This window comes from Protopterus annectens, chromosome 8.part0 (genome assembly GCF_019279795.1).
Source record: "Protopterus annectens isolate FY-2018-M chromosome 8.part0, PAN1.0, whole genome shotgun sequence".
Classification (NCBI taxonomy): Eukaryota; Metazoa; Chordata; order Ceratodontiformes; family Protopteridae; genus Protopterus; species Protopterus annectens.
In genome coordinates, this window is record NC_056741.1 from 1711354382 (window position 1) to 1711375821 (window position 21440).

The 21440-nt window shown below is 39.5% G+C and overlaps 1 protein-coding gene across 1 annotated transcript in view; it reads right to left on the reverse strand.

Moving 5' to 3' along the window:
* Positions 1–21440, reverse strand: part of LOC122808552 (DNA topoisomerase 1-like) — an 859013-nt gene that overhangs the window by 443702 nt on the left and 393871 nt on the right. Inside the window, exon 6 of the mRNA XM_044079506.1 lies at positions 17404–17472. Coding sequence (XP_043935441.1) covers positions 17404–17472 — 69 coding nt within the window. The remainder of the gene's footprint in view (positions 1–17403; positions 17473–21440) is intronic.

Consider the following 21440-nt stretch of genomic DNA (forward strand, 5'->3'; position numbering starts at 1 on the left):
CTCAGACAGGCTGATTGTTTTTTCCCCCCATATCCTAACCTGTTTTTTCCTGCTGCTTTAACAAAAGGTGCAATGGAATATTAACTGCATTTTTTTCTAGACACAAAAAGTGCTATGTAAAATACATGTACATCTTCGGTGCATGGCTGTAAATGTGTGCTGATGTGGAAATAGAGGAAGATAACATAATGGGTAAAACTTAATTCAGTTTAATCAAAAGAATTATGACATCAGTTAAGTCAGTTTTGATATAACAAAATGAATTCTCCAGAACAGAAAGTCCTACAATTTTCACATTTTACACTGCAGAAGCTGATGATTGTGTGCTATTTTTTTTTTTTTATTTGCAGAGCATCAGTTGAATATTAAACTTTTTCAAGATTTGCACTGCAAAGGTTGATAATTGTGTACTAATATTGTCTTCAAATTTTGAAAACTATTTATTTTCAAATTAATAGTAATCAGAGTTTTCTCAGTTTGTGATCAAGGCATGATATTTTCCAAATCTTTTCTTAATCATACATCTGAAGCAGAACTCTGTATACTAAAATATTTGTGACTATAGAAAAAAAAAACAAGAACTAACAAAGCATACATGCTTTAGTGATTTCCTCAAGTACGTTTCTGAAGCAGTTAACAGTCACTACTTTTGGTTTCTATTTACAATCCATTAATGACTTTTTAATAGGTAGCATTACATTTGCCAAGCTGAATGTGACTGCTTCTACCTTACTGTCAGCAAAGTTTTTATAAATTTTACTATATGTTCACACAACTTTGTCACTGCAGCAAGATTTGCTCTACAAAATCAAACATTTTTCTGATCCGACAAAAGACATTAGTTGGAAAGATAAAAGTTTGCAACTGGACAAACCACTACATTATTGCTAGGCAGATAACAGTGCGTATGAACTCAGCTAATGACTTGAAAGGTAGCTTGCGCATGAACACAAGTCAAATAAAAAAGAGACAAGCTACCATTGAATTATCCCACCATTTTCAAAACTCACCATTACTTTTTGCACACCATGTTATTACAATATCCTAATTTCAAGCACTTTCTAAGCCATCTAGATGATTTGAGCAAGTCTATGAACTCTTTCCCCTTCGACCATTTGTTATAGGTATTAGTCCCTTTACATGCACACTGATATTTATAGACAAAATAGTGCAGATGTGTAAAGGCATCTTGCACGGTTGTCTTGGATGCATCTGCTGTCCATCCTGCTTCACAAGTCTGGAAATGGGTGGTATGCGGCAGCATACTGAGAACACCCACGTTTCTTGAATGGCACAATAACATGGCTAGTACTCCTCTGCAGACTATGCAGTCCTATTCCTGGGATGGAAGGAAGTCCTGTGTATCTATAACTGCAGGTTACGCAGTATACTGTACTGTACTAATTATCTACTTAATACAGTGTAATGACAATTGTGGACTGCCATCATGTTAAAAAGTGACCAGAGAAACTTGACTCATTTACATGCCTGCAAATCAGGAGCCATTGCCATAATATAGTAAGAAGAGCTACTGCTCTGTGTGTGCACTTATTAGCAGGATATTGACAGTGTCACTGGGGAGGTGGTGAAATAAAGGGATCTAGTGATATGTGAGGTACCACTAGCAGGAGATTGACAGCATCTCTGGGGAGGTGGTGAAATAAAGGGATCTAGTGATATGTGAGGTACCACTAGCAGGAGATTGACAGCATCTCTGGGGAGGTGGTGAAATAAAGGGATCTAGTGATATGTGAGGTACCACTAGCAGGAGATTGACAGCATCTCTGGGGAGGTGGTGAAATAAAGGGATCTAGTGATGTGCAAGCTACAGTTAGCAGGAGATTGACAGTGTCTTTGCAATAAACTGAATTTTGTTAGCAGGTTTTCACACTGCATAGGGGATGTGATTACTAGCAGGATTTTTCACACTGTGTAACACAAATGTATTTGTTTTACTGCACGACTGTGTTGCTCAATTTTGTTTGCAGAGCAATGCGATGGAAATTACTGTGCTGCCATAGGGACTACCCACTGGTTAGTATGTGGTTGGTTCCCACTCGTTATACGAGAAGCAATGGTACTTACGTAATCGCAAACAGATTCTCAGTGACTCAACTCACCGCTGATATATTCTGGCAGCCCTTCAAGCTATCGTTTTGTTTGGGAAGGAAATTCAACTTTTTTTTAGGATGTAATGTTTATAACACAAATTATATGGAGATTGATAACAATCATGTTTTAAAAAGTTGTTAGTCGCCATGCAAGTCGTACTGTATGATCATTATTTTTCCTGCTGAAAATCCTGTTCATACTCAAGTTTGCTTTCAGTTTACTTAGTATTTCACTTGTCATGTGACATCGTATGATCACAGTAATTTTTTAATTGTTGTTATCCCTCGTGCAGTTTATAACAAAATAAAAGAATATTTTTTTTAAAAAAGAAAGAATGATGCTGGTACAGCCCCTAACACTAATGCCATCAAGACCTAATGTCAGTAGCTCACCATCGATGAGCTACATCAGAAATATTTCCTATTTTGGCTGAACAACATTATGTCTGTAAAAGTGTGTTACACATGCCTCAAAACCTCCAAGTTCAAGAAATCTGGACAAAAATTATGGTGGGGGACACATTAGATTTTAACAAATCAGCAACAGATTTTTAAACACTGTTCTTATAAACTTGGTAAAGTTGGTAGAATAACATGGTTTCTGTTAGCATGCATTCTCTTGAATTATATGAAATGTACATTCAAAGGTATGTCATTACTTAAGGACTTCAATCTTCAACGACTGTCACAAAACACATTTTATTAGGAATGATCCAAAAAATATGAGGTAAACATCAGGACATTCTACGAAAATACAGAAAATGTAGATGCCAGAGAAATGAAGCATTTACTATTAATAATACATTGATAAAAATATACATATGTACTTCATTTAGAACCAAAAACACAAATTAAAAAAAAGAGGACAAAGAAACATACAGTTTAAAACATGTTTTCAGAAGCCTGCTATAGTGTTCTAATGGTTTCCCAAACAAAACGATAGCTTGAAGGGCTGCCAGAATATATCAGCAGTGAGTTGCTGTGAATCTGGTTGTGATAATACACAAGTACCAAAGTAATTTATTTACTGACATTTGATTACCAGGAAATTCTGATCTGGTAGAAGCCATTTTCAGCAGAGGCCCAGGGAGAAAAGTTACAAATTATTACAAAACATTTTATGAACAATAATTTTATAATCTTCAAAAATAAAATAAAAGTATTTACACTTGAAATAATTATGACAAATTAGACATGATATAAAAACATTGGATAAAAATTGATACATGGTATATAACAATAATTTAATACTCAGAGAAATTGAAGCTTGCTACAGATCCCCCACCATGCCCCAAGATTCTCACTACACCTTTCTAAACATACTGGAAAATATTAAGATACAACCAAACACCCTAATACTGGGTGATTTAAACTACCCTGCCATTAATTGGGAAAACTACTCGGATACCAACTCCTTTTCCCAACAGTTCTTGGAATTCATAAATTCCAATGCCCTGGATCAACCAATCCATTGTCCCACCAGGGGAGCCAATATCCTAGACCTGGTCATTACCAACATGGGAGATAGATGCTCCACACCATTGGTCACCCCCTCATTGGTCAAGTCTGACCATAAGCAAATCACCTTTGACATCCACATCCCACCCCCACCCCCCAGTAAGGAAACCTCCTTAAAAAAACTTCTCCAAAGCCAACTTCATACTAATGAAGTCAGAAGTGACAAACTTTGCAACACCCATGCAGACGGGATCTGGAAGTTTGACTGCAGAATCCTACACTAAGGCACTGTGTGAGCACATCCACGCGTGCATGAATCGTGGCATCCCAAATAGAACCAAGATGTTCTTCTCCAAAAAAAAGGAAGCCAATCTGGTGGTCCCCTGCTATAAACAAACTATACAACAGAAGGAAGAAACTGTTGCAGAAAAAAGGAAAATCCCAGGATGCAAAAAACTCCCTCACCAGCCTCAGTAAGAAGCAGAGATCCCTCATAAAATCCTCAAAAGCTAGTTACGAAAACAAAATTGCCAAAGATTCCAAAGACAACCACAAGGCATTCTATAGTTATGTCAAGAATCTAAATGGCAATGCTCAGATCTGCTCTGAGCTACAACGGAATGGCATTAAATATACTGATCTCAAGGATATTGCCAAAATCCTGGCAGATCGATTTAGTGCCAACTTCACCCCCTCTCACCCCCTAAAGGGCCCATCTCAATACCAAAAGATTGCCAAATTCCAATAATCATGGCCACACAGGTAGAAACGGCACTCTCCAAATCTAAGAATACAGCATCCATGGGACCAGATGACATCCCAGGCTGTGTACTACATGAACTACAAAATGAACTGGAGTGTCATGTTTAATCATAGCCTCACCTCAGGCTTCGTGCTCACTGAGTGGCGCACAGCTACAGTTATCCCGCTCCACAAGGGAGGATCCGCCTTGGATCCCGGAAACTAGTCCCATCAGTCTGACAAGCCTGATTTGCAAGGGCATGGAATGCATTATTATGGAACTTATAAACAAAGACATTGGCAACCTTCAAACACTGGACTCCACCCAGTTTAGGTTTGTGAAGGTCCGATCTTGTCTCCTGAATCTGAGTGACTTCTTCAAATCAGTCTCCAGAGCTGTGGACGAGGGTAAGGTGGTCCACACAGCCTATCTGGACCTCGCCAAGGCCTTCGACACCATCCCTCACTCTGGAATCACAGATAAACTTACTAAGCTGGGCATAAATCCCTACATCACTCGATGGGTTGCCAACTGGCTTACTGACAGAACCCAGACTGTAAAAATAGCTGACTCCAAATTCAGCTCCAGACAAGTGACAAGTGGAGTGCCTCAGGGTTCAGTCCTGGGACCACTCTTGTTTGGCATCTACTTGTCTGAAGTACAGGCCAACACTAAGGGACTCTGGCTAACAAAGTTTGCAGATGACTTCAAACTGGGAGTCATTATTGAATCCCCAAATGATGTGGGATATTCTACAAAAAGGCCTTAAAGAAACAGTTGCCTGGTGCCAGAGCCATGGTCTCAAGCTTAATGCCAAGAAATGTATAGTTATCCCCTTTGGAAAAAAAACATGTACCCATGAATTACAACACAGGTGGCAGGACGCTAAACATCAAAAGTGTGATGAGATACTTAGGGACACAGGTGGACAGTGGTCTCACTTTCAATAACCACATCGCCACAACAGTCGGGAAATCCTTCTATGTGGCACACCTCATCACTAAGGGCTTTTCATCCAGAAAAAAAAGGAGGTCATTGCCCCACTGTACTCATCCCTCATTAGACCCATTATAGAGTATAATACCCAATTTGGTATGTACCTCACAAGACATCTACAACAGCTAGAAAGGCCACAGAAATTCCTCATTAAAAGAATCACAGGCCTAAAGCAGATGCCATATGCTGACCATCTAAAAAAACTCCAGCTATACTCTGTGGCATATCGCCTACTCAGAAGCGATCTCTGCTTAACATACAAGGCCATGTCAAACCCTGAGCTACTGGACACGTTCCACTTAAAGAAATCCCAATCCCTCAGAGTCACATGCTCTAGGGATCTAAACCTTGTCATCACAATGAACAAAACATGCTGGAGGGATAGGTTCCTGACCCAGAGACTCCCCATACTCTGGAATAGACTGCCCATACATGTCAAGCAGAGTGCCTCATTGGCCCTCTTCAAAAGGAACCTTGATGATTGGATGGGAGATAGGAAATTCACCCCGGGGATCATGTCAGTCGCCCTGCTAGACAGGGGCCCAGAAAAGTAAATATTGTGGGAGGAAATATCCAGGGAATTGTTATGGCTAGGCTTGCATAGGCCCTAGGGCCGACAGCCTAGTACCAACCTATGAACCTATGGACAGCTCGTAGAGAAATTAAAGGTAAGTTAGTCTAATACAAATAGAACTTGCAATATGAATTGAGGGAAAAACAGGTTTATGGTATATTTAAAGAGAAAGTTAGGTAAGAGAATTAGCAGTAAGGAAGTAAGTGAAGAAGGGAGAGTAAGGAGGTTTAAGGAATGAAAAGGTACTCGCTCACATTTAGGGCATAGTTTATCTTGGTTTTGAGCAAGAACAGAATCAGGTTTTAGCTAGGAAGTCTTTCAGACTGGTTTTGAAATATGGGAAGGAGGGTAGAGACCTGATGGATACAGGTAAGGAGTCGCAGGCCTTAGCAACCTTGTACGAGTACAGACAATGCCCGGCAGATTAGATAGGTTTGTAGACAGACAGGAGTTTTTGGTCACTGGATCACAATAACAAACTTATAACATAGTTGTGTAGAATGTTTTTTAGTGATGGACAGGCAGATGGATCCTGGATAATTTTATAGGTATTAAGTTGTTTATACGTTAGTTGATGTGACAGTTCTAACCAAGTAAGGCTCTTCAGTACTATACAGTGGTGGGTTATGAAAGAGGTATGTGCTGCAAATTTAGCAGCTTTCTTTAGCACTGTTCACATTTAAATGTTTGTGAAGTGCAGAGGTTAGTAATAATGAGAGCACCATAAAGATGTAGGGGAGGAAATAAGTAGTGGCAAGTGCAGTTTTAGTTGCATCGGTGAGAAAGTTTTTGGCTCTGTAAAACATCCTTTATTTTTGATGATTTTTTTCTTATGCACTATGCCAGTCGAATGCAAGATCATCATCCACTATGACACCTAATAGTTTGCTTTGAGAAGTGACTTCAGTGGTTATATTATCAAGAGAGGGCTCTTTAAAGTGTGTTTTTTTTCATGAGAGAGGCATTTGGGGAGAAATAGTAGTAGTTTCATCTTTTTATGGGTTGAGCATGAGTTGTAAGTTATGAAGCCATGTCTTAGTGGCTGTTAATATAATTTTTGAAGGTGTAACCATGTTGTCAGATGTGCACATGAGAGTGGAATCATCTTAGGTTCATAGGTTCATACTAGGCTATCTGCCCTGGGGCAATTATAAGCCTAGCCCGATTCTGTATGGCTTAAGCCACCTCCCTTGATTTGAGTATACTGTGCCCTTTTTAAGGTTTAGTTTACTGTGCCTCTGTCTAATAGTGACACGGGAGTAATCCCTGGGACAAACCTACGATCCCCCATCCACTTATCGAGATTCTTCTTGAAGAGATTCAGTGAGGTGCTCTGCCTCACATGAACTGGAATTCTATTCCAGAGCGAAGGGAGCCTCTGGGTTATGAACCTGTCCCTCCAGCAAGTTCTATTTATTTCTGTGCTGAGGTTCAAGTCCCTCGAGCGTGTGGCTCTAAGGGATTTAGATTTACTTAGGTGGAGCATGTCCATTAATTCTGGATTTGACATAGCTTTGTATGTCAGGCATAGATTGCCTCGAAGTAGGCGGTATGCAACTGAGTAGAGCTGGAGTTTTTTTAACCGAGCAGCATATGGCATCTGTTTGAGACCCTTGATCCTCTTGGTGAGATACTTTTGGGGTCTTTCTAATTGCTGCAGGTGTCAATTATGGTACATCCCAAAAGGGGCATTGTATTCTATGATGGGCCTGATGAGGGATGAATAAAGGGGCACGATTACCTCTCTTGATCTAGATGTGAAACCCTTCGTGATGAGGAGGGCTATGTAGAAGGTCTTTCTAACCACTTTGGCAATGTGGTTTTCAAAGGAGAGATTGCTATCAACTTGGGTCCCCAGGTCCCTAATAACTTTCTCTGTACTTAATGGGTTTCCGCCTATGTGGTAATTTGTGGGCACATTGTTTATGCCAAAGGGTATGACTATACATTTTTTGGCATTTAGCTTTAAACCATGGCGCTGGCACCAGTTATCTGTCTCTGTGAGACCTTTTTGAAGGATGTTTGTGTCAGCTGGAGAGTTGATTATGGCGCCCAGTTTGCAGTCGTCTGCGAACTTGGTGAGCCATAGTCCTCCCACGTTTGCCTGTACCTCGGAAAAGTATATACCGAACAAGAGTGGTCCCAGGACAGAACCCTGTGGGATGCCACTTGTGACCGGTTTCGAGTCTGACATGGCTCCAGCAACTCTCACTCTGTGGGTTCCGTCTTTGAGCCAGTTTGCGACCCTTCTTGTGACATAGGGGTTTATATTTAAGCTGGATAGCTTATCTATGATGCCCGAGTGGGGTATTGTGTCAAATGCCTTTGCAAGGTCCAGATAGGCTGTGTGGACTACCTTCCCTTCATCTATGGCTTTGGTGACTGTTTCAAAGAAGTCAACCAGGTTCAAAAGGCAGGATCTGCCCTTGACAAAGCCGAACTGGGTAGGATCTAGTGTCTGTAGGTCCCCAATGTCTTTATGAGCTCCATGATGATCCTCTCCATAGCCTTGCAGACTAAGCTAGTCAGGCTTATGGGGCGATAGTTTCCAGGGTCCGTAGAGGCTCCACCTTTGTGGAGTGGGACCACTGTTGCTGTACGCCATTCTGTGGGCACATCCTGTAGTGAGGCTGAGATTGTATAGCTGTTTTATTTGAGGGATTAGTTCCACTTGTAGTTCATGTAAGACGCAACCTGGGATGCCATCTGGTCCCATGGAAGCAGTGTTTTTTGCTTTGGAGAGGGCAGCCTTCACCTGAGTATCTGAGATGTTTGGAAGGCAGCCCTCTGCCGGGATAGATACTTGCTCTTTTGGGGGGGGGGGAGAAGTTTGCACTGAACCTGTCTGCCAGGATATTGGTGATGTCTGTGGGATCAGTGTATTTTTTGTCGTTTAGAATCAACTCAGAACAAGTCTGAGAGTTGCATCCCAGGTGTCTAACAGAACTGAAAATAGCCTTATGATTGTCTTTGGTGTCCTGTGCAATTTTTCTCTCGAAGCTGGCCTTGGAGGATTTTATGAGGGATCGTAATTTTTTGCTAGTACTGATCAGAGATGCCTTCCCTATTAGGGATTTTGCTCTATCAAGTAGTAGCTTCCTCCTTCTGTTGTACAGTTTATTTATGGCAGGGGTCCACCAGACTGGATGCCTGCCTTTGGATGATTGGGTCTTGGTTTTGTTTGGGATAGCATGATCCATGCATTCCTGGAGATGTCCGTAGAATGCATTTATATAGGATTCTGCAGTTTGGGCTGTAGTTTCCACTGGCCCTGAGGCCTTGAAGAATTCCACTTCAGTTTTGAGAAGTGAGCAGTTCGCTTTTGAGAAGTTTTTCACTGTGGTTTTCTGGGCTGGGGGTGGGGTCGGGATGTGGACATCCAGTGAAATTAATTTATGGTCTGATCTTACCAATGAGGGATATACTTCTAGTGTGGAGCATAGAGTCCCCATGTTGGTAATGATCAGGTCTAGTATGTTGTCCCCTCTTGTGGGAGTGGTGACTAGTTGTTCCATAGCATTTGAGTTTATAATTTCCAGGAATCTTTGGGCTAAGGTGCTGGGGCTTGAGTAGTGCTTCCAGTCAATGTTTGGGTAGTTGAAGTCGCCCAATATAATGGTGTTCGGAGAGATCTTCATGTTCTCCAATGTTTTCAGGAAAGCCGAATGGGATTCCTGACTTTGAGAGGGTGGTCTGTAGGATGCTATAAACTGAAAAGCAGTCTTGCCCACTGTTAGTTGCACATGGATGGTCTCCGATACATCATGCAATGCCACTAACCTGGAGGTGTGGATATCCTTGATAAATATGGAAACTCCCCATCCTTTTGTGGTTCGGTCTGGGTTTTGGGGCTGAAAAGCATGATATGAGGTATAGCATGGTAGTGCTGGGGTGCTCTCTGGAGCCTTGAACCAGGTTTCTGTCACTGCACAGATATCGATGTTCTCCATACTGAGGAGAGCTTCGAGTGCGTGCATCTTGAGGTTAAGACTTCTGGCGTTTAGCAGCATTACCCTTAGTTTCTTGTTCCTTGTGCTGTCTATGGGGGTGGGTTTGACTTTTGAGCCTTGCCTAAAAAAGGCACTATGGGGGTGGCAAGAGCCTTTGCCAATATCCGAAAGCCCAGTGGTGACAGGTGCAAGCCGTCCCTAGCGAAGCAACGTGGCTTGTCGAGCATGTCATCCCAGGCTGACAGACACTGGATCCCCTTTGAATGACACCAAAATTTTAGCCAATTGTTAAAATCGATCATTTTGTCTTTGTACTGTGGCATCATTCTAGGTGAGGGTAAGATGCTGCTAAAGGTCAGGGTCATACCAGCCTCGGCTACATGATCAGAGAGCTCCTCTATGTCTCTTTTCATGTAATCCAGGGAGGTACGTCTCAGGTCATTCACACCAGCATGTACAATGACTGTCATATTTGTATTTGCTTTGGAGTGACCTGAGTGCTTGCGTTATGTGTCTGATCCTAGCACCCGAAAGGCAGCTCACTGTGACCTTCTCTTTATTCAGCCTGGTGAGCGGGACGTCAATGTGTCTGACAATAGAGTTACCTATAACAAGAGTATCAGGTGTGTTATTCAGCCTTAAGGGCTGTGGCTGCTTGGCACACTGACTTTGTGGGTTATGTGTTGTGTGTGTTTTGTTTTGAGGTAGCGTTTGCTTGGATGTCTGCTTTGGAGGTCTCTGTTGCTTAGGTAGATTTTTATTTAGAGCCTCCAGTATGTTTTGTGTATTTATGTGTTTGGTTCGCTGATGTGGTGGGACTATGTGATACTGGAATTGTGTTGTATGAGGTTACCTTCTCCTCCTGACTGGTTACACCAGTTTTGAGATGAGAGAGCTCAGCCTCCAGTTTGGCTAAATAGTTGCATCTCTCACATATATTTGAACCTGTTTGGAGGAGGAAAGGGTTGTCCGTGTACATGAGACAGTTGTAACATTGCCTCAAAATTCCCAGATTCACCAGATGGACTGGAGAGGAAACCATTGACTGACCTTTGGACATGCTAGAGTAATAGGGAAACTGAATTTAAGACAGACCAATAGAGGACAGGGTAATTGTAGAGAGTATAAGAGTAAGTAGTGCTTATGGTTTAATAGTGCTAACTTGTAGGATTAATTAATTGGACCAGTGAAGGGCCTTAGAATGAGAATATGGTGTTTAAATTGAGAGATAGAGAAGTTCTAAGGGAAAATGTGAAGAGCAGACTTTGTGGAGCCAGGAATAGTTTAAACCCAATTAGGTGGCGCTGCCCGTTGTTGCGCTATGCTCAAAAACGCGCAAAACCTCGCAAAAGAGGGTTTTAAGAGAGGAAGATGAAGGAGTTTTGGAATTGACCCAAAATGGCCAATAAAACTACAGTTTCAAGTCAGTAACCACTCCCACAGGGGCAGGGCAAGGCTGCTCAATGTTTTTCACTGCCACTGATCAACAGAGAGACTTTCCTTTAGCCCAAGCAAAAAATGGCCTCACAGAAACTTACAAACAGTTCAAGAACAGCAAGCCTGTAACTGAACTTTTTTAAATCTTAGAAAAGTGGGAAAAAAGCAAGATTTTTTTTGTTTTTTTGTTTTTTCAGAGATAGCAGAGGTTAACAAGTATCAACAAGTTATAACAGTTCAGTAAATGACCCCACACAAGAGTGCAAGGCCAAAGACAGATAAAATGCGAGTTTCGAGAAAAAAAAACGATTTTAAAAATAAGTGCAAACAGGAAATTCAGTAAACAGCTCTAGGTTGTGCTCTAAATACAGTTACTAATGCAGAAATCAAATTTAACAAGCCAGAAAATGCTCAAAATAGGCGGCTATGCAGAAAAACTTAGCAAATAAACAGAGGAAAAATACTTAAAGTCTCAAAAGTGGCTCCTTTCTTCTCTCAGCATTTTCTCCTATTGGTGGGTGGTGAGTATTGTATTAGGGTGGCTGTTATGTGGAAATATAGTGTGTGTTGGTGAAAATGTTAAAGAGGAGGGAACCAAGGGTAGAACCTTGTGGTACACAGGTGGTGACTGGGAGGTAAGGATAGACCATGGATTGACATTTTACTGACTGATACCTATTGGACAAGTAGCTTTTGAACCACATAAGGGTAGGCTGAGACAGACCTAGTGAGGACATGAGAGGTAGAAGCTTGCTGTGGCAAACTGTGTCAAAGACTTTAGACAAGTAGGTTAGAAGAACAGTGCTAGTACTATGTGAAGTACAGAAACCATATTGTATAGAGGACAGGGGATTTTCCTGCAGGAGATGGGCAATTAATTTTGAATACAGTCTTCAAGTATTTTGTCGAGGGATGATATATTTTAGACCTACAGAAATCTTATCAATGTCTGTTGAATTCCCTCCTTTGTGCAGAAGGATAATGTGCATCTTTTTTCAGAGAGATGGAAAGTGGGATTCTTAGACGGACCCATTTGTAAGGATTGAAACAGGATAGGCCATGCTATTGGCTGCTATTTTTAGGCACTCACTTGGAAGGTCATAAGCTGAAGAAGAGCATGGTTTAAGTTTGCTTAAGAGTAGTTTCATATAGGATGTGGGCACAGGTTTGAAGGTGGAAGTGGACGTAGTGATATGTGGTTGCTGGGAAGGGCTGGGATTAGATGTTGGGGAATCCTTGGTTAGAGATGCTATACAATTTGTAAAATAAGAGTTGAACTGTACTGCAGTTTCAAGTGGTGAGTTATCAGGAAAGGAGTTTGGGATGAATTTTTAGTTGGGATATAGGATTTCTTTAATGGATGTCCAAAATGTTTTAGTTTTGCGTTTAGTATTATTCTGAAAATTATTATAGTATAGTTTTTGTATTAATTTATTTGCTTTTTGATACAGTTGTGAAGCATTCTGAAGTTTTCAAGATATTGATGTGTTTTATATTTCTGCCATTCTTTCCATGCTTTCTCTATCCTGCATTAGCATGTTACTCTTTTTTGGATAGCCAAATTGCAGTATTTGTTTTGAGCATCCTTCCTTCTAGGGGGTGCAAGGCTATTTAGGATATTTGGAATATTCAGAAAAGTTGTACTGATATCAATTACAACAATGCCTAAATTGAGGATTTTTAGGAAGTTCCAGTTAATAGATAACAGTGTAGTAATGAACATTTCTAGGTTAAACTTGCAAAGGTTATGTGTTGTTTTATAAATATGCTGTTTAACTGATGTGTGAGAAGTCTAGTCATATAGACTGGGAGATGATCACTGAGTGTGTCAGACATTGTACCTGTGGTGGAGTATTTGCTAGTGTCTGATACCAGGATCCAGTCTAACAGAGAATTTGATGTCTTGCTATAATGTATGGAGCTATGATTAGTTGTGTGAAACCATATAGATGTAAGGCAGTTAAGAGTTATGTTCAACCAATTTACATTTACATGCATCACCTAGTAATATTTTTTCTTGTCGAAATGTTATGGCTATCCAATGTAGGGCATCTTCCAGTTTTGCTGTACTGTAGCCAGGAAAGGTATAAAGGATAGTAATACATATTTGCTTATAATTTATTTTGCAGAAAGCAATAAGAAGCTCTGCTGAACTGAATGTTGGTTCGTTGTAAGGGGAGATGTGGTAGGTACTGGGAAATATTAAAGCTATACCACCACCTTTCCTCTTTATATAGTCATTATGAATGATATTATAGGCAGGAAGTATAACTTCAGAGTCATTTATGTTGCGTTTAAGTCAAGTTTCAGTGACAGCAAGAGAATCAGGCTTGTGTTGGGTAATATAGTCACGTAGTTCAGCAGTTTATTTCTTACACTTCTAACATTTATTGCAGCAAAAATTACATCACCAGAGTTGGGGATTGGCTGCTGTTGGATTAGAGAAGTGTGTGGGAGAGAATTATCATTATGTTCTTTGAGACAGGTGGGGCCAGGATTAGGATGAATATCTTCTCCTTCTTCTTTCGGCTTTTCCCAGTTAGGGGTCACCACAGTGGATCACCTGTCCGCTCATGATTGGCAGTGGAGTTTTGCAGTGTTGAGTTGCCAGCCCAGTGCCCAACCTTCCACAGAAGGCACACATATGCACACACTCACACCTAAGGCGAATTTAGAGTGTCCAATCCACCTACAGCATGTCTTTGGCATGTGGGAGGAAACCCAAGCGACCAGAGGGAGGTCATGCAGACTCCACACAGAAGGCAGCCCAGCAGAGGATCGAACCAGAGAACCTCTTGCTGTGAGGTGACAACGCTAACTGCCGCACCACCGTGGCCGCCCTAGGATGAATATCTTCTCCTAGAAGGATTTTAATATATTGGGAAATTATGCATACTTTTTTTATTGAGAGGATTCTTGCACTTCATTTTGTTTTGGTTTGAGTTGAAGTGCAATTAATCATCCTACATTTGGATTAAAGGTAAAGGGCAACATTAAATAGGTTTGGTGCAATTTATGGAGAGTGTAAAGGGGAAGTATGGGTACATCAGAAGAGAGTTGGGAGATATTACTGAGTCATGGTAGAATGAAAGGTGGCAAAGCAGAAGGAGAAGAATAGAGGATAAGCTGAAGTGTAGCATAATTAAGTACAGAAATCAGTATTTTATAGCTGTCAAGTGGTGGAGAAGTAGCAATGAAGAAGGAAATAAGAAGTTGCAGGATAGTATGAGATTTAGTGAAGACAGATTCTAAAGGCTGGAAGAGAATAGGTAAAGACGGAAGAATTTTCTATAAAAGAAGAGAGGCAGATTGTCCTGTACCTTTTCTGGAATGCAAGGAATAGAGGGATATTAAAGGCTAGAGTATAATAATGTATTCAAAATAAGAAGAAATTAGGGTTAATTTGGAAAAAAGATACAATGTGGAATAGATAGGTACTATTAGGGAGGGTTGTGATTATAAATGGATATAGTGCAAAGCAGTATGGGAAGGAGAAAGATAGCTGAGAATGGGGCAAAAAAGTTAAACGGAGATAAGGAAGCAGGAAACAAGAAATAGAAGTATATATAGTAGTAGTAAGATAATTTAGGGAGAGTTTTGGAATAAGAGTCACCAATGAAATGTGTATGTAGGAAGTATATTATTAGGAGTAAAAGGGGGTGAATGGGTGAGAATTGGAGGTAGGGTAGGTGAGCGAAGCGAAGTCGCGCTGACTGCCCACTCTCAATTCAATTTATAACTGACATCAATCAATCAGTTTAGAGCCAGAACAAAGCCGTATAACTTCAGAGTCATTTATGCGGGGTTTAATTTTCAGTTACAGTGAGAACAATGCAATTAACAAAGAGATGCATGTAAAACAGGTTGTCTGCCATTTCTTCAGACTAAATAACTGTCATATGCAATATTGCCTACTGTCATGGACTTAACTGATTACAGGTAAATCACAGCAGGGTTCTTCATGATAAATATGCTTACATTAAACAATGACAAAATTCTCAGTAAACCTATATGTGTAGGGCCTTGTGGCAGAGATCCTGTAATATCAAGGTCAGTCGGAGTGACAACGGAGAAGTGCTCAGTTGTTCCAAGAGGTTCAGTTCACTGTTGCTAGCCAGTATAAACCAATTGGGTGGGACTGAGCATATTTTTTGCCAAGTGCCAAAGCCCACTTTTTTTTGAGATTAGAATGAAACTGCTGTTTAATGAACATATACAAAGAATTATCAGAAGATGTGGTAGGTCTTTAGGGAGTTGAGTTTTGAACATGGAGAGTAATACTGAGGTGGTATTGATAACCTTGAGTGACGTCTTTGTGCAAGGGATAGGTAGAATATGCAAACAAGCTTATTCTGGAATTCAAAGCATTTCTTAAGATACAATCTTTAAACTACAGAAGGGCTTGGTCACTTATCCCTTGAGGGACTAAAGTAGCAGGGAGTGATTGACCAGATCAAATGCCTTTGTCAGGTAATAAAAACTGACCCAGTTAATTTGTCTTTACTCATGCTTTTTAGAATTACCAATAACTGCAAGCACGAATAACACATCTGACTGATGACCAAGAACATTAATTTTCTGAACCATTGACAAGATGCATTTCATTTATAACAATGTCATCTCCAGATTGTAGAGAGGTTAGCTAAACAGACCATTGTACGTGTGGACCAGATAGGTTAACCTAATTGCAGTTTATGCCAGGTTCTGTCAAATGCTTTGTAAAATACATTTAGATCATATGTAAATCACTGTAGCAGTCTCTTACTTTGGTCATTCATAAGAAACAGATTTATGATATTTTTCCCCCCTACAGTATTAGTAATATTGCTGTCTTTACCTAACAGTAGCTGCAACAGTATAGATTAAGGACAAATTAAGAAATACATCAGAACAGATGAATAACCTGAAACTAAGGCAAAACTTGAGAGATGATCATCACTTGGAGACCAGATTTCCAATACATTGTCTAACTTCCTTTCCATATTATACTTCCTCACATATATCACTGTCTTTGCAGTTGAGAAACTGAAAGAAAGCCAGACTGTGACTTAATAGACATGTATTCCAGTTATATGTTGTTCTTTTGACTTTTCCCGGTTAGGGGTCGCCATAGCGGAACTCCGGTCCGCTAATGATTGGCAGTAGATTTTTTAGGGGTGCCAAGATGCCAGCTCGACGACCAACCTTCAGCGAAGCAGTAAATAATTCTAGCAAGAAAGGAAATTTTGCTTTATTCTGCACTTCTCTTCCCAAGTAAGACTGTTGTCCATCTGCAGCTGTCAGCAAAGGAAACACATTCAAAGGGAGAAATAGGACAGGACACAAGCATGCTGAACCCTCAGAAAAAAAGGACACAAACGATTCAAGATACAGAGTAAATTACACTACAAGTGGACTTTTTAAATGCATCAACTGTGTATCCGTCTTACATAAATGATAAATGTGAGCTCTGTGTCACAATTAAACTGAACTTTTCTTCACATTAATTCATTTTCTTCAAAAAATGCAAATGATTGCAAAGTTGTTTAAATGGAAAGAAAGAAAAACAGATAATTAAAACAAGGCCTAAGAGTTCAAATAGAACAGAGCAAAGAAATGAACAGATACAGATAACGAAACTGTCAACATCTGCCTTTAAAGTGTTTTGAAATGACTGGCATCCCAACTACAAAAAGTGTCATAACATTCAGCATACACTGCAGTAATAAACAAAAAGTGAACATATGCAAAAAGGGAAGTGAAATGGGGCATAAACCATCATGTCAAGCTAATGAATGATGCAGTGTTGTTTTCCAACAGATGTGAAAACAAATGAGAGAAAGCCTGTGAAGAAGAGAAGAAAAGGTAGCCTAAGGAAGCACATCTCTGCTCTAGTTATTAAGTATATGAGATACACATCCTTTTTCTAGCACAAAACATGTCAGCACTGATTCTAGGATTCATTCACATCCTTCCACCTGTGTTTCTGGATGGGGAATGTTCTGACAGTTTGAGACAGCAGGTGCAAGGTTCATTTCCTCCACAGGCATTCTTTTTTCCCTGTTTAGAAGCTGAGAAATGAACATTCCATGACATTTAAACATCTGTATTCAGCACAGACAAAAGCAATACTTTTTTTTGCATGGGCATACTTACATTCAGCCTGTCAAACAGATCATCACCGTCCTGTTTGTGCTCCATAAAAAGATGAAGATTTTTGAATACCTTAAAGAAAGAAAAAAAAAAAAGAGCAGTGAGGCATTCATCTTGAGATCACAGCATACTCAAACTTGTGGCTATCAAAACATCTACTTGAATACTGAAGCTTGATGAAGAAGAGAGAATTATCCCAGAAATAAAACAGGCAGCATTTTCTACTCCTACAGTTCTGCCAGCTCTGGGTTTTATTTTTCAACTGATACTTGTGCCCCATACCTTACAGACAATTATCTTCAACATTAGATTCTTTCCTTCCAGGTTCACTGTAGTATATTTCATAAAACCTTCTCTAAAGTATTGATTTGAGTGGTACTGTACGAAAGCTCAGATTTTTATCTGAAGTGCATTATCTGGTATTTAGTATCTAATGAAATTGGTACGTGTGTGTGTGTGTGTGTGTGTGTGTGTGTGTGTGTGTGTGTGTGTGTGTACATACACACTAGTAGTAGTAAGAGTACATTTGTTTTGAGCTTTCAAGCCTCACTCAGAACTTTTCAGGAAAGCAAAATATTAAAGCAGTTTGCCAGATAAAGGTGATTTTCTGAAAGACAGGGTGCTTCACCATGGAATACTGGCCCGATAGTAATAGTTTTCAAAATGTTATTGATATAAAGCCTACTACTATTATGAAAGTACTGGAATAAGGTTAAACATTTCTCTCTCTTCACTTCTCTAGTCCTCTTTTCTATGTTGCCTACCTGTAAAAGGTCTTCCTTTTTAGAACTCAAGCGACTTCTATTATTGAACCTAAAAAAAAAAAATGTATTTTTAAATCTCATTCATTATTGTTCATTGTGCTCTCTCAAATTTTTGCTCTTTGTATTTTTTTTCTTAGCTTATATTTACTAAAGGACTCTATAATTTGACCTCACCCTTATGTAAAAAAAAAGTACCATTACTCACTTTAATATTTCTTTATACTGTATTTCTTTGTTTGTTTTGTCATTGTTTCTGCTTGGAAATTTTCTCCCCGGGCCTCTACTGAAAATGGACATGTATCCAGTTAGACTAGCCTGGTCAACAAATGTAAAATAAAAAATTTAATAAATTTAGAAGAACAGAACTCTGTCACTAATAATGTCCCAAACAAAATTCCATTTATTCTTAAAGAAAAAGATAGCAGACGTTTATTTTATGTATTTGTTGACGGGGGTGGGGGGGTACTGAACCAAGCAGATTATCAGGCTCCGTCTGGGGTTTACAAGCAAGAATAATACAATCAAATGAATAATTGAGGTACCTAAATTACACGATTAAGTGCACAGTTGTTGCAATTAGGAAGATAATCTACACTTAACTAAACATGCCAATGCTACAATCATGATTCAAGTAAGTACATTAAGTAGTGTGGATCTACTGAGAGGTATACCACAGAAGGATGAGATATGAATTACCTGAGTTTGGAAAAGGAGAAGTAGCTAGAGGCAGAAAGGGAAAGACTAGGCAAGAAAAATAGGAGAAAGAAATTAGAATCAACCCAGAATACACAATGAGACTGTAAAAAGCCTGAAATAGAATTCAAATGCACCACTTATGTGAAATGTACTTACTATGAATATGAGAGTTTAGAACTAAGAGCAATAAATCATAATGAACAGGTAATTACAGGGGCATGTCAAGAAAGAGCTCACAGCCTATGAAGTGAAAATTCAGTGAAACGACCACTTAAAATATGCAAAAGAAAGGAAAAGCATGCTAAAAATTATGAAGGCCATGAAATAAATATATATATATATATATATATATATATATATATATATATATATATAAAAAATGGGGGGCCTCTTTAATGTGTAATGAATGGGATACTGGTATAAAATGAATATTGTTTTAACATCTTCAATATTAGTTTAATAATGGATTAAATACCATTATATATGTTTTTCACTTTTGAGTAGTATTTGCAGACTATCTCTTTAAGAGAGACGAAATGTGAATGTGGTAACACGCATATATGCGTGGTGAGCTCATACTGCTGTACAACACTGATGACGCTCAGTTAGAGCGAAACCGGTCTGTGGGGCAGACTGTTTCTGGCTTAAATAAAGCCTTTCTTCCAAAACGGCCGACTATTTGTTTTTTATTATAGTGCTGGACATGTTTGGTGTACTGTATTTTGTCTCGGGCACTGTGAAGTATACGAGCACGGATGGTTTGGAACTTTTGAATATTTTGTTGGTGTCCTGTGCTGTTTCTTCGATTAGAGACCTACACTTGTGATTTGGCGTTGGGGCATTCGGCTTATGGTTTTGGTAGATTACAGTTGCTACTAGGATGGCAGTTGGGCGTGATTTTAAATCTTTCCTACAACATCTTACGGAAGATAAGGATGATGTTTCGATGTTCACTTTACCAGAAGCGGGTGACAGTAATGCTCGTTCTAATACTGGTACGGAGGCGAATACAGGGATTATGATGCAGTTTAGAAGGCTATGTGATCTGACTAAGAAGGTACGTTCTATGGTGTGGCACAATAAGTTGTTAAAAGCTTATTTGAAGGCCGAGATTGTACCGAGAGGTTTGCGAGTGCGTTTGGAGCCTGGCTTGGGCAAAGATGACTCTGAGTTTGTTAAAAAATGGCGTGACACACAGTTGGCGGCCTCGAATATGTTTATGGCGCTACTCATTGAGTACTATGAGAAGCAGCTTTCTAGTTTGTTTGCTGAGTTAAATGAATGTCAGGGGAATGTTTTGCGGTTTGAATCCATGCCAGAATATCAAAACTTGCATAAAAAGTTTATGGAGGACATTGATAAACATGAGGCTGAACTGAGTGCACGTAAAATGAAAAAGTTTCATAGAGATATCAATGACTTTAAGAATGACAAAGTGTTCAATTGGAAAAGGGAAAGAAAGGAAGTGCATTTTGGGACTGAAAAACAAATAAGACCCAAACGTAAAAGGGTGCGGTCCATTTTAAAGCACACTACTACAAGTACCTCTGATGGGTCATCAGGTTATTCAAATACGGATACTGAGGTGGAATCCGAATCTACAACAATGGTTTCGCCTGAATCACCTTTTTCTAAAAAATCCAAAACCCCTTTAGGAGGGGGGGCCGGAAACATAAGAACTCATATGGACATTTAGGTTCTATTGAGGGGGTTAGCCCCACAGTACCGGTTTCTGCTTTGTCTTTTGATAACAATAATATCTATGATAGCAATGATATTGTGGTTAATTTGACTAACTACCAGTTCAGCTTTTCTGAATTAAAACTGCTACATAAGGGATTAAACTTTGTGCCTTCTTTTTATTTATCACAATATGATACAGTTTGTGATATAAAGAACTTTAGTAGATTGCTTAATTTAAAATGTTATTTTGCTAACCAAGCAGTTAAACTGACATCTGCAGCTAAAAGTGAATTTATGTTTAAGAAATCTAATTTTACACCAGTATATAATAGTAATGTAAAAATATTTGAACAAATGGTGCTAAAAGATTTACAAACTAGGCAGGGTGAAATTTTCAGAAATGTAAATCACAATATATCTAGAGAAGAAAAATTGGCCTTGGATAGATTAATGCAAAATTTCCAGATTGTAATTACTAAAGCAGATAAGGGGGGTGCAGTGGTGATTTGGGACAAGAATAAATATGATGCTGAAGCCATTAAACAGTTGAGTGACTCTAATTTCTATAGCCATTTGCATGTTGATCCTACGTCAGAATTTAAATGTGTTGTTGATACATTTTTACAGCAGGCAGTATGTGAGAATTGGATTGGTTCTGAGCTGGTTAAACAGCTGCAGGTTGAATGTCCAACATTCTGCCAAAAATACATAAAAAACTACATGATCCTCCAGGTAGACCCATAGTTTCAGGTCGAGGTTCTTTGACAGAACCATTATCTGAGTACCTGGAAAGCAAATTAAAACCTTTACTAGTGCAGGTGAGAGCTAGGATTAAGGATACCAAGCAGTTCTTGAAATTGATGGAAGATTTACAATTGTCCTTTGACAGTAAACTTG